This window comes from Podarcis vaucheri (genome assembly GCF_965113315.1).
Source record: "Podarcis vaucheri genome assembly, chromosome: Z".
Classification (NCBI taxonomy): domain Eukaryota; kingdom Metazoa; phylum Chordata; class Lepidosauria; order Squamata; family Lacertidae; genus Podarcis; species Podarcis vaucheri.
This window is the reverse complement of record NC_138758.1, coordinates 51,856,368-51,869,885: the sequence shown is the minus strand read 5'-3', so window position 1 is coordinate 51,869,885 and position 13,518 is coordinate 51,856,368. Positions and strand designations below refer to the sequence as shown.

Sequence of the window (13,518 nt, the reverse complement as noted above, 5' to 3'; positions counted from 1 at the left end):
GTTTTCTGCTGCTCCAGAGAAGCGGACACGGAGCAATGGATCCAAACTACAAGAAAGAAGATTCCACCTAAACATTAGGAAGAACTTCCTGACAGTGAGAGCTGTTCGACAGTGGAATTTGCTGCCAAGGAGTGTGGTGGAGTCTCCTACTTTGGAGGTCTTTAAGCAGAGGCTTGACAACCATATGTCAGGAGTGCTCTGATGGTGTTTCCTGCTTGGCAGGGGGTTGGACTCGATGGCCCTTGGGGTCTCTTCCAGCTCTATGATTCTATGATTCTAAGTGTAAGAGTTGCTTGATGGAGGCATGCAAAGAGCCACACTCCACATTTGTGTTGGGTTTGCTCCTTAGCCTTTTCCCCTCCCAAAGATATCTTGCAAGGCAGCAGAGTTTTAAGGTCAGTTTTCCTTCTCCTAGATGGGCTCCCTTCCCAGGTGGACAAGCCCCACCTGCCCCTCACTTTCCTCTGCAGCGCAGGCAGAAACTGCCTTCTTGACCGTTGGACCTGCTCTTGGTCTCACCTGCTCAATGCGTGAGAACCTTGTCTTCGCATGCAGGGGAAGTTCATAACTCACTGAGGGTTTGAAACCCATTGGCTCCCCTCACCTGGTTTAGCCGGCCCGTCGAGGCCATTGCTGCTAGGCTCGTGGCTCCTGTCTCATGCTGGCAGCTTCTGGGACCCACAGTTGAGAGCTGAGTGCAGGGTGGGGACCAAAGGGGAATGGGCTACCTCAGAAGGAGCACCATGTGTCCCCCCACCTCAGGTACTGCCCCTCCCCTAACATGCCATACACCCCAACTCTACAATGTCCTTTTTTTAGATGAGGCAACAGCACCTGCAGACATCTCTGTGGGGAACAGGGGGTTGGGAGAGCCTCTGCCTCTCCTCTGCCTTCCCCCCTTTTTGTGGCTGCTCTCAATGGCGCAGAAGCAAGGGCAGTGGAAGCAGTGCGCAGCCCCAAGCTCCACAGGGCTCTCCTTGGTTTGGGAGCAGAGGCAACGGGTGACCTGTGCAACGCCCAAATTCTGCACCCCTCTGCCTCCCTCCCTCCCAAATCATAGTTGCAGTGTCCCCAACGGTGCTCTGCACCCAGCGCAACTGAACTGGCCCCACTCCCCTAAACCTGCCTCTGGCAGAGACTACACATCTTGAACTGGTGTGTTCAAACCCCTCCTGGTGACCTGCATGGAAGAATTTGGCTTGAGGTCTTCAAATCTCCTGGAGTTCTTGGTTCATGGATAGGAGGCCTGTTGACTTCCACGTGCCACGATGGCTCTGCGCTGCCTCCGCAGTCGGGGGCAGGAATGCTTCTGAACGCCAGTCCTGGAAACTGGCGCAGGAGGGGGCAGAGGGCGGCTGTGATGGAATCCTGCCTGCTGGTTTGCCAAGAGAGCCACCTGGTTGTCCAGCGCGAGAGCGGGATGTCCTTCTGGTGTCCTTGGCCTGTTCCACTTGCAGTTCAAGGAACCCATTCCCTCTGCACTCCCTGAACTCTGCGGCACACTTCTTGCGCAAGCCAGGCACATTACGCAGACCTTGAAACAATTTGCACCTCTAAATAGCTACTTGGGACCGGTGCTCTTTGTATTGGAGCGCTGTGCACCAAAGGTCATCGGTCAGAGGGACACGGGCTTGTAGGTGTCTCTCACCCCCCACCCCAATTCCTCTCGGAAAGCTTTGATGCCCGAAAAGACACTTTCTGTAACTACCAAGGAGTTAATTGTCAGCTTTGAGCAGTGGAGTCCTAGCCCACATTGCGTCCTGCTGTTATGAAGGTTTGCGGAGACAATTAAAAGCCCTTCTCCTTTCCCCACTAGCACACACACACACACACACACACACACACACTATACCTCTTTTTGGCTGCTGCTGATAATTGGTGGGTCAGGGGTGTGGGGAAACTCTGCCTTTCCTAGCAGTTAGAACTGACTCTTTGTGAACCGAGGTTCATTGCCTAACACCATCAAGCAGCAGACTCCACTAGCACCATATTTTGATTGGTGTGATCTGTCTCTGCTTAGGTCTCCTGGACGAGATCTGTGCCTTGGCCATTAGCATGGAGGTCCCTAAAGCAAACTCCCAGTCTGCATGTGCAAAGGGGGTGATCTCATGACAAAAAGAGACTGTGGGAATTGCACTTTGTTCGTGTTCATTTCTTCCTTGTTTGCACCATGCACACACTTTGAAACAGGTATTGCTTTGTTTGCACCCTGTGGGGAGATAGTGCTTTGCTTACACCCTTGTAGGACAGGGAGGGAAGAGGAGACCCCCCAGGCAAGGTTGAAAGAGAAAGTGGTCGTCTCTGAGGTCTGGGGAGGCTGGCTGCAGGTTCAACCGCTGCTGCCCTCGTTCTCAGTTGCTCATCTGCAAAATGGCAACAACGGGAGCCGACTTCCCCTCTAGGTTTGTTAGGTGGGCAGGTGTAATTAACGTCTTTGCAAATAAGGAGCGCATAGACATTGCTAGCAACAGGAACTCCTTGAGTGGGGCAGCTCCCGGGATTATGCATTGGCTGAGGCAGGAATGTTGAGTCCTGGAAGTCTCCTGCAACTCCACCTCCCATTCCCTGAGCAATCTCTCTCAGGGTAAGTGTGCAAACCCTATAAAAAGCTTTTCTTTTCTCCCGGAACCTGCTTTATTGCCACTCTCTGCTGGGGAATCCCGGCGTCCTCTGCTTCCCTCCTTCCACATCTGTCTTTTTTCTATTATAAGTGCCTTGCTCAATGGGTGCAGAAGCCTGAGCTCTCGGGAGGAAGTGTAGGGCTCTGTGTGTGTGTGTGTGTGTGTGTGTGTGTGTGCATCTTCACAGTCCATGAAATGCTCTGCTCGCTTTTGCCAACACTGTCAAGGTGTCTGCTGCAGGAGAGTAGCAACATTTTGGGGAAGCAGGTGGACTGAGGGGAGCTTGAAAGAGGGGCAAGGCAGCAAGCAGCTCTCTCTTGTGGGGCAGAGGGGGAAATGAGGGAAGGGCATAATGTCCAAACTGACACTGCCCAGAGCTTTTGGGACTTTGACAAGCTTGATTGGGAGTCAGTTTTACTTTCTCTGTTGCATTTTGGATTTTACTGCAGTATTTTCGACTGCCCTGTGTTTCAGCTGAACCCTTTTGGGGGGTTGGAAGAAACTTTTTATTCTGCTTTGCCCAGAGAACTATACAATGGGACAATTCACAATTATCTAAGTACATAAACTAAACTGATAATAAACTGCCCTGCTTACTGAAGTGTTCCTTTTTAGTGTGTGTGTGTGTGTGTGGGGGGGTGCCCCCTGACACTCACCCATCCAACCTCAGTTTCACTTCTGGCTCCTAGACTGAAGACTGTTCTCTGCGGGGGGTGTCCCTTGGAGAAGCCGGACCCCTGGCTTGGCCTTGCTGGCAGCTGCCTTGGTCAGTGGGGATGAGTTTGTGATGACCTGCCCTCCTCATGGAGGCATCTGGGAGCTTGTGGGCAATCTTGCTATACTTGGTTGTGGTGTGTCCTCACTGAAACGTTTGCAGGTGCAAACTGCTTCCTTTCCAATCAGTGCCTGTCCCATAACTTCCTGCTGAAATCCTGCAACATTGCATACCACAAAGGCTCCCATTTGCTTGTTTGTTTGTTTTGTCCCACTTTTGTTGTGCTATATAGCACAAGAGATGCCCCTCCAGGGGTCAACATTTTGGGAACTTTGGGAGAACTATGTCCAGAAGAAGCCCACCACTAACGAGCTATTACTATTGCAGAATACACCTGACAGTGTGTGTGTGTGTGTGTGTGTGTGTGTGTCCCCGTCCCTGGTCTGGAGAGGCCCCAAAGTGTTTTGGGGGGTGTTTCATTTATCCAAAACGCATCTTGCAAGTCTTGACAGAGGAAGGGCCACAACTCCGGGGGTGGAACAAATGCTTTGCATGCAGAAGTTCTCCTGTTCAATCCCCAGTGGCCTCATCTCCAGGTAGGGCTGGGGTCACCCCCTGCCTGAGACCCTGGAGAGCCAGGGCTGCCAGTCAGGGTATGCTGGGTGTGCCAAGTGGACCAGCGCTCTGACCGAGTACAAGGCAGTAATCCTTTCCACAGTCCAGTAGGGTAAAGGTACCCTTGACCGTTAGGTCCAGTCGCGGACATCTCTGGGGTTGCGCGCTCATCTTGCTCTATGGGCTGAAGGAGCTGGTGTTTGTCCACAGACCGCTTGACTAAGCCGCTTCTGGCGAACCACAGCAGCGCATGGAAACGCTGCTTACCTTCCTGCCGGAGTGGTACCTATTTATCTACTTGCACTTGACGTGCTTTCGAACTGCTAGGTTGGCAGGAGCAGGAACCGAGCAACGGGAGCTCACCCTGTCGCAGGGATTCGAATCGCCGACCTTCTGATTGGCAAGCCCTAGGCTCTGTGGTTTAGACCACAGCGTCACACCACATAAGAGGGTATTATTATGATTATCCTCCTGGGTGGGTGTGAGAGAGTATACAACTTGTGGAAGCCACCAGGTGGAGATCCTTGGAGGCGTCCTCTGCACCCCCAAACCTCCACAAGACTGCTGTGGATTTAGCAACGCAGCACCCCCCCTCCTCTGCAACCTGCCCCCATCCTTCCTGGGCACGCAGGTGAGGGGGAGGGCACCCCGTTGGCACCGGGGAGTAAAGTGGGGCTTTCCCTAACAGCCGGTTCCTTCCACTCTGCATTCCTTCACGCTGCTGGAGGAGCACGTACTGTGTCCCGGAGGGCAAAATGTATCGACAGCAGCCTCCCGAGAGACACTGGCCTTTTTGTGTGCAAACAACGGGGTGGTTCTCCCTCCCTTAGGGATGGGGGATGCGCCCAGCAAGACACTGTGTTGAGAACTGGGCCAGATGCCAGGGGCTTCAGATAAGAGCGCTGATGAGCCAAGCAGCCATTGTGCTTGCTTTGCAGCTGGGGGCGGGGTCTCCACTGCCACCCTTGCTGAGCTGCCCCCACAAACTGCCCCTGGAGCCTGAGGAGGAGGCAGGGAGGCTGAAACAATTCATTGTACTTCCTTCCTTTCTTCCTGCCTTCCTTTCAAGGCGCTCTAAGCAGTGCTCATGGTCTCTGTGTGTGTCTTCCTCCCCTTCCTTGCTGAATCTTCACAACAACCCTGTGAGGTGTAGTCTAGGCTGAGAAGCAGCGACTGGCCCAATGTTCCTCAGTGGGTCTGCCCTACTTTCCAGAAAGCACTTCTTTGCTGTCCTTACTCTCTGCATTCATGTCCCCCCTCAAGGCTCTCACCCACAAAGCAGTCCTGCCAGGTAGTCTAGCCTGAGAGGCAGAGGCTGCCCCCCCCAGGGAAGCTTCATGGGGGAGCAGGGATTCGAAGCCCGGCCCCCCAGCTCCTTGTCCAACCTGCTAACTGGCTCTGGGAGCCCCTCCTGGCCCCTCTGCGGAGCGGGGCCCTGGCCCTGGATGCCTGCCCCAGATGCTGACCCACAGAAGCTGGTGTCCTCATAAATTTGCCCACTAAAAAAGTTGCAGCAAGGGACTGTTTTTGCCACGGCAGATAAAGCCATAAATCTTTTGGTGGTTTATCAACCTGTGTCCCCAAGTGCTGTTCAGCCCTGCGGACTGGAGAGCCCTGGCTCTGTCCTGTTCACACAAGCACTTGGCCGAGTGAGGCACTTGCAGGATGTCCCAATGTGCTCAATTTCCAGAATCCTACAAGTCTAGAAGGTGGTGGGCAAAGTTGTGACTTGGGGGAACAATCGGAAACTCTTGTGGAACCTTAAAGGCCAAGAAATGTATTGCTGCGACTCCAACTCACTCTACCAGGTGCCTGAATTGAAATCTTAGTTGGGGGAAGCGGTATGGTGGGAGCAGAATGGCAAGGAGATGCAATAATTAGTCAGCGACAATTAAGGCGTAAAGGGAAAGGGACCCCTGACCGTTAAGTCCAGTCGCGGACGACTCTGGGGTTGCGCGCTCATCTTGCTCTATAAGCCGAGGGAGCTGGCATTCGTCAGCAGACAGCTTCCGGGTATGTGGCCAGAAGGAGTAAGCCGCTTCTGGCGAACCAGAGCAGCGCACGGAAACACCATTTACCTTCCTGCTAGAGCGGTACCTATTTATCTACATGCACTTGGATGTGCTTTCGAACTGCTAGGTTGGCAGGAGCAGGGACTGAGCAACGGGAGCTCACCCTGTTGCGGGGATTCGAACCTCCGACATTCTGATCGGCAAGCCCTAGGCTCTGTGGTTTAGACTACAGCGCCACCCACGTCCCTTAAATATATATTAAGGCTTAAATATATGTTAAACTGGCACAGCTTTAACCTTTTACGCTAGCAGGTTGGTGATAATTGACCTAGAAGCCACTGAAGGATACTTTGCATCTGCCCCATGGAGTTCTGGCAGGGCTGGCTCCAGGTTTTTAAGTGGGGCCCAAGTGTTTGCTGGTGGGTGGCTTTCTCTGTCAGGTGGGCTTACCTGGCTGTGGGGACCACCTTCTAAGCACCTCTGGTTCTTAGGTGCCTTTGAAAGATCCCAGAATGGTGTTAGGTCAGGTGCTGTGTGCAAAATTTTTAAAAAGTGGCTGTGTGTAGCCACAAGGCCCCTATCAGTGTGCTCAGCTGGTGGGGGGGGGGATTACAGGGTGCCTGGTGGGCAGGCATCCTCCGTAGGTCTTGCTGAAGTCCTGGGGCCCTGCCTATAAAGTGAGAGAAGGGAGCTGGGCATGTTTAGCCTGGAGAAGAGGAGGTTAAGGGGTGATATGATAGCCATGTTCAAATATATAAAAGGATGTCACATAGAGGAGGGAGAAAGGTTGTTTTCTGCTGCTCCAGAGAAGCGGACACGGAGCAATGGATCCAAACTACAAGAAAGAAGATTCCACCTAAACCTTAGGAAGAACTTCCTGACAGTCAGAGCTGTTCGACAGTGGAATTTGCTGCCAAGGAGTGTGGTGGAGTCTCCTACTTTGGAGGTCTTTAAGCAGAGGCTTGACAACCATATGTCAGGAGTGCTCTGATGGGGTTTCCTGCTTGGCAGGGGGTTGGACTCGATGGCCCTTGTGGTCTCTTCCAACTCTAGGATTCTATGATTCTAAGAGCCCTTACATCAGATGCATGTGGCCTCTCGTTTAACACCTGGCAGGATCCGGACATGGAAAGGGCCCCAGCTCAGTGGCAAAACATCTGCTCTGCATGTTGAAGGTCATGCCACTCTTGTCAAAGCCCCGGAATATCTGAATGACTAAGACCATTGACACAAATGCCCCGGAGTTCCTTCTCCTCCTCCATGGATCCCGGCTGGCTTAGGAAACAAGCCAGGAAGTGGCTTGAACATGAGTGGAGAACTCCGGTCAGATTCTTGCTCTTGATGGGGTCACACTCCTTCTGAAGGAGCAGGTGTGTAGCTCGGGGTCCTTCTGCTGTCACCTGAAGCTAAGGTGGCCTTGGTAGTGTGGAGCGCCTTCCTTCAGCTTTGGCTGGTGGCCAGCTACGTCCTTATCTGGACGGGGAAAGCCTAACTTCTGTTGCCTATGCATAGTTCAGCCTCCGAAAATTGTTTTTTAAACTTAAGCTGGTGCAGAGTTTGGTGACCAGGTTGCGCTCACTGGGATGAGACCATTTGAGCGTGTGACACTGAGGGTGACCCAGTGGCGCTGGCTGCCAGTTAGTCTCTAGGCCTGGTTCAAAGTGCTGGTTTCGGCCTCTACAGCCTAAATGGCTCAGGATTGCAGTACCTCAAGGACCTCAAGGGCTGCCTCTTCCCACACGAACTAACCTGGACCCCAAGGTCATCCTCTGAGGCCCTTCTCCACGTGGCTCCTCCTTGAGAGGTCCAGAAGGTGGCAACACGAGACGGGGCCTTTTCTGCAGTGGCCCCCCATTTGTGGGATGCTCTCCCCAGGGAGGCTCGCCTGGCGCCTGCGTTCTATATCTTTAGGGGTCGGGCGAAAATGCTTTTCTTCAGCCAGGCATTCTTTGTGGGAGGAAGGTTATTGGTTTGTTCTTTAGGTTTTTTTTTTAATGTATTTTGTGTTCTCATTTAGTATTTTTATGTTGTGAATTGCCAAGAGATTTTCGGATGAAGGATGATATACAAATGCCATTATTATTATTATTATTATTATTGCTATTACAAAATCCTCTTTGGAGGAAGCTTCTCAGCTGTTTCCTCCTCCTCCTCTTCCTCCCAGGTGGGTGACCAGATGAAGCTGCTGCAGAACTGCTGGAGTGAGCTGCTGGTCTTTGACTACATTTTCCGCCAAGTGCATCATGGGAAGGACCACAGCATCCTGCTGGTGACAGGCCAGGAGGTAAAAGCACTAAGTCTCTGCAGGTTCCGCAATGGCCCTGCTCAGAAATGCTGCAGCAAAATGTCGTCGCGCGAAGTGCCACTGCTGTTGCTCGGGATTCTGGCCACTTCCTTTCCTTTCCCCATGCCCACCCCCTTGTCTCATCGCCCCCACCCCCAAATGTTGGTCAGCCTTCTTTGCCCACTGGGCATCTGGGTTTTTTTTTTTTGGGGGTGTGGGCATTCCCTCTACATTCTTCCGCCCCAAAATCCCACCCCCACCAAACATGGCTGGGACAGTTTTGGCTACGTAAAAAACAGCGCACATGGAGAGCTGTTATTGCTGTGGGTAGATAAGAACGATGACTTGCCAGGAACGTACAGAGTGTAAGAGGACACAGGTCCCCTGCCCCACGGCAGAGGGAGATAGGGGCTGGGGGTGGGGGAAGAGAATTTGCAAGTACTCCATTGCACATATTTAGACTTTGGGTTGCAGTATTCTGCACACTTACTTGGGAGGAAGCCCTATGGGATGCTAAGGGACATCACTTGTGAGTCAGCCTGCGATGGATCGCCTGGCTAGTTAGACTTTGGTCGTTATTACTTATCCTTCTGTGTACAGCCAGCACCCAGATATAACCATATTTCTTGTAATTTAGTCAACAACTCAGCCCATTAACTGCTGCCTTAACAGCTGCTTGCTCAAAAGTCTTTCTGGTGGAGGTCACCCCCCACCGCCCAGCTCTTGAACCTCCTTGTTCCCCTGACAAGATGGTACTTTTCGGGGGGTCCTGAGCCCTGCCCACCACTCCTTTCTTCCAGGTGAACATGTCGACCGTTACCATGCAGGCGGGATCCATCCTGAACAACTTGATGTTGAGAGCGCATCAGCTAGTGGCTCACTTCCATTCTCTCCAGGTGGACAGGCAGGAGTTTGTCTGCTTGAAGTTCCTCATCCTCTTCAGCCTTGGTAAGTGCCGAGGGGCGTGGGTGGGGCAGCGAGGGACCTGGGAAGAGCAAACAGGGGCTGCCATGGAGAGCCCCCTCCCACCCTGAGATCTCAACCACAAGAGGTGTTTGGAGGAGACTTGCTTGCTTGTGGGTTCGTCTGTCTGGCGGATGGGGCTGGAAGCCCCCTGTGTCTTTGCTTCCTCCCTACTGCCAGAAGGACGTTTTAAGAGCATGGCTGCTCGACTCCAGCCTCTTCCTCTCACAGTGCCCAGGCAAGCAGGACTTAAGCAATGAGGGCCCCACCCCTGACCTCTTGCGGCCTCCAGCAGCTGGTAAACTGGAACATTGCTGGACAGGCCTTTCCAAAAACATGGATGTTGGCCGTCTCCTTGAGCGTGTTGTTGAGAGCTGAGGCCATGAAGCAGTTACTGTTCATCTGTGTTTGTGTCCCGAAGAATTCAGGGACAGCCTCGAATGTGGTCAGCCATTGGAGATTACAGCCCTGCCTATCGCCCAGAGGAACTGTGCACAACTTCTGACCTTGACAGGGAAATGTGGGAGTGCGGTCTGCAAAGGAGTCAGTTTTGTCTTGACTGGTACCTGCCTCTGATCCCTGCCCCCAAAGACCCCTTCTTTCTGCTCAGAAGTTGATTAGCACCAGTTCAGGCAGCCTTGCCTCCCCCCCCCCCCGCGCATGGCAGTGGAACGGGGCCGTCTGTGTGGGTGTGAGCGACACTTCCGCCCCCTCCACAACCTCTCCTACAAATGGTTGTACCAGGAGTGGTTTAGGGCGGTGTTGGCTGCCTCTGCTAGGCCTGCAAGGTTGCGCACCAGCCCTGGGGCGGCAGGGGTCAAGCAGTGACTGCTTTTGCACTGGGAAGTTAGTGCTGATTGGTCTGTCCGGCCCAGCATTGCCTACACTGACCGGCAGCTGCTGCTGCTCTTTGGGGTCTCAGGCTTGCTGTTTTATCCCAGCCTGTACCCATAGAATGCCATTTGGCAGCTGAACCCAGCGACTGAAATGCAGAGCTTCTGCCTGTTCTGTGGAAGTGCTCAGCGTTGCACTTCTCTTGAGGGAAACGACACCAGCAGCAGTATCCTTCCTGGACGTCTGCCAAAGCTGTAGTCCAGGCTCCTTTTGAGAAAAAAAAGGTTAAGAAAAGTTTCCTCCTTCCGGCAAATGCTGTGTTTGCCAGTTTCATGCCTAAAACCCGCCGGGGATTCTGTACCTGAATTGTGCAACCTGAATGCAAATCAAGCCTCTTTATTTTGCATAAATCGAGGCTGGATGAGACGAGTGGCAACCTCCTGTTTCCACATTGTCCAGCCAGGTGCCCTGGTGGAAAAACCACAACCAGGGCTTGAGCACATCAACACTCTTCCCTCCTGCCAGAGCTATAGCTAGGCGATCTTGCGCCCCTGGCAGAACCGTCCAGATTGCACCCCCGAGCCACGGACAAATTAGCTCTTCTTTCCACCTCTCCTCCCCCCCCATTCAATTCTCCCTCTATTCTTATGAGGCAATAATCAATATTTATATTTATGGACATATTTTAAGCTGATTTTGCCCCCCCCCCATTGCTTGCACGCCTGGCGGGGGTCCACCTCACCACCCCCTAGCTATGGACCTGCCTCCCCTCAGCCAGTTATGACCCAGTGGTCCAGCTGTGAAACCGTTCCATGCTTCCTTCTGTACAGCATCCCTCTAGGGACACTTCCTGCAGTGGCCAAGAGACCGGGGTATGGAAGTCAGAACCGCCAGCTAAAGGTTGCAACTTGAGCAATAATGGAAATTGAGAACTGGTCTAGACACACGCAGCTCTTCTAGCTCCTTGATCTTGAACTCAAAGCTCCATAAACAGGCAAGAGAACGTTGCAGGTTTGGCTGCTTCAGATTTAACACACTCAAAAGATTCTAAGTACCACCCATTCCCTGCCTTGCCCCTTAGCCACAAGGTGCAAAGCGACAGGAACTGCAGCCGTCCCCACGCCCAAAGAGAGCAAGGCTTCAAGCTCCGGAACTGAGCAAAGGCAGCAAACAGGGCTCTCTCCACACAACTGGAAGGCAGAGACACCTCTGCTTCAGACGGTGGAAGTGGAGCATAACCATTGTGACTAGTGGCCTTTGATAGCCCTCTCCTCCTCCTCCTCCAGGACTTTTCCCAGTCCTCTTCTAAAGCCATCTAAGTTGGTGGCCGTCCTGGGGGAGAGAGATCCATGGTTTAACCATGCACTGTGTGAGGAAGGGCTTCCTTTACTCCTTCCAGAAGAATTCTGGAAGGTCAAATGATCTTCTTCAGAGCATATAAGACAAGGTCTGCCGTTGGGTCAGGCCCGAGGGGTCCCATGGAGTCCAGAACCCTGGTCTCACAGATGCCCCCATGGGCAGATCATAGGCAGGACCTGAGTGCCAGTGCACTCTGGCCTCCTGTGGGTTTTCAGCAACTGGTGTTTCTCTTTGGCTTCGCGGCAAAGGACACCCCCACCCCCGCCTCCACGATGCCTTCCCTTCCCTTTTTGCGCATTGCGTTAAAACTTCCAGCTGCCGGTGTGGAAGCTTTTCTCCTTCCCCGAAGAAAACCAGGAACAAAAGGTTGCCCTCTGCCCATGCCCCGTGCCCAACATCCCTCTCTGAGCGTGGTGCCGATTATGCTGCAAGCCGTGTGCCCTCGGCTGTACGGGAGCTGCCACCTCCTCACTTATATATGCCGGCTGTATTTGCCCTGAATAAAAGAATGTCTTCTCTCTCTCTCTCTCTCTCCCTCCAGCTCACAATCTGCACTTGGCATCTGTGTGTATGTGTGTGTTTGTGTGTGTGTGCATGCACAAACACAGGGGTGCGAGAGCGGGGAGGAAAGGGCGCCATTTGAGTCTAAATAGATTTTTCTCCTGAGCAGGTAAAAGAGGTTTAATTAAAATTAGGGCTTCTCTGAACAGCAATATTTATGAGGGACGGCACAGGTTAGCTTTGTTCTCCAGAAGGGCTTAATAGAAGCTTAATGGATTGACCCCCCCCCTCCACACGCGCCTGCCTGACTTCCATTCTCCAGCCAGCCACTTGAGGGGATGCGGAGCAAGAGCGGCTTTTATGCGCCTGCATTCCCTTAAGCGATTGCAATTTATCAGAAGCCTCCAGCAGACAAAAGCGGCGCTGAATGCAAAGAACTCTTGAGGGCATAGAAATTGTCCCGGCAGCTCCGCCTGTGTGTGGGGCGGCTTTTGTCACAGGACGGAGTCTTTGCAGCCGCTCTCTCAATGGAGCGCGTCGATGTTATTTGGACAACATTCTTTATGCCTTGCAGGAATGAAAAGATTATTCAAATATTCAATTAAACCGTGAATAGGGTTTCTTCTGCAAACCAGGTGAGTTGATCAAGATGAACCCTCTATTGTTGCTCCACCTCAAAGTGTGTGTGTGGGGGGTGGGGGGTGGGGGGGTAGGGAAGAGAAGGCTTCAGCAACGTAACTTCTAGGGTGTGCGAGTGTGAGGGCTGCGTGTCCCCCTCCCCCTCTTTCTCCTGGAAACGAAAACCACGATAATGTTATGCAGATGAAGAGATTCCATAATTGCGTGCCTGATTATCCCAGCGGTGACTCAGAAATGAAAGGGGGCAGTCAGCGCCTCAGGTGCTCAGCACAAGGCCCAGGTCAGGGGAACGTGGAAAAAGCCCCGAGGCAGGATGGGGCCCGTGGCCCTCCCAGACCTGCAGTCTGTTCTCCCAGTGGCCAGTGAGACGCCCGTTATGGGAAACCCATAAGCAGCGGCCAAGTGCCAGAGAGTGCCCTCTCCCCTCCTGCTGTTTCCGCCTGTGGGTCCCCAGATGTTGTTGGACTACAACTCCCATCATCCCTGAGCTCTGGCCTTGCTAGCTAGGGGTGATGGGAGTTGTAGTCCAACAACATCTGGGGACCCACAGGTTGAGAAAGGCTGATGCAGTGGTTCTCCACCTGTGGGTCTCCAGATGTCGTTCCAATCCTCTTGGAAAGCCGTCCATGTTGGTGGCCACCCCTGCCTCCTGCAGGAGGGAGTTCCATAGTTAAACTCTTCTCTGTGTGAAGAAGTACCATATTTTTGCTCTACAAGACGCACCAGACCACAAGACGCACCTAGTTTTTGAAGGAGGAAAACAAGAAGAAAAAAAATTCTGAATCTCAGAAGCCAGAACAGCACGAGGGATCGCTGCGCAGTGAAAGCAGCAATCCCTCTTGCTGTTCTGGCTTCTGGGACAGCTGCGCAGCCTGCATTCGCTCCATAAGACACACACACATTTCCCCTTACTTTTTAGGAGGGAAAAAGTGAGTCTTATAGAGCAAAAAATACGGTATTTTCTTTGATCTGTCC

At 52.8% G+C, this 13,518-nt stretch overlaps 1 protein-coding gene across 1 annotated transcript in view; it reads left to right on the top strand.

The window, feature by feature from the left end:
• The window catches only part of NR5A1 (nuclear receptor subfamily 5 group A member 1), a 48,912-nt gene that overhangs the window by 27,152 nt on the left and 8,242 nt on the right, over positions 1-13,518 (top strand). Inside the window, exons 4-5 of the mRNA XM_082208946.1 lie at positions 8,128-8,247; positions 9,048-9,195. Of these exons, the coding sequence (XP_082065072.1) occupies positions 8,128-8,247; positions 9,048-9,195 (268 nt within the window). The remainder of the gene's footprint in view (positions 1-8,127; positions 8,248-9,047; positions 9,196-13,518) is intronic.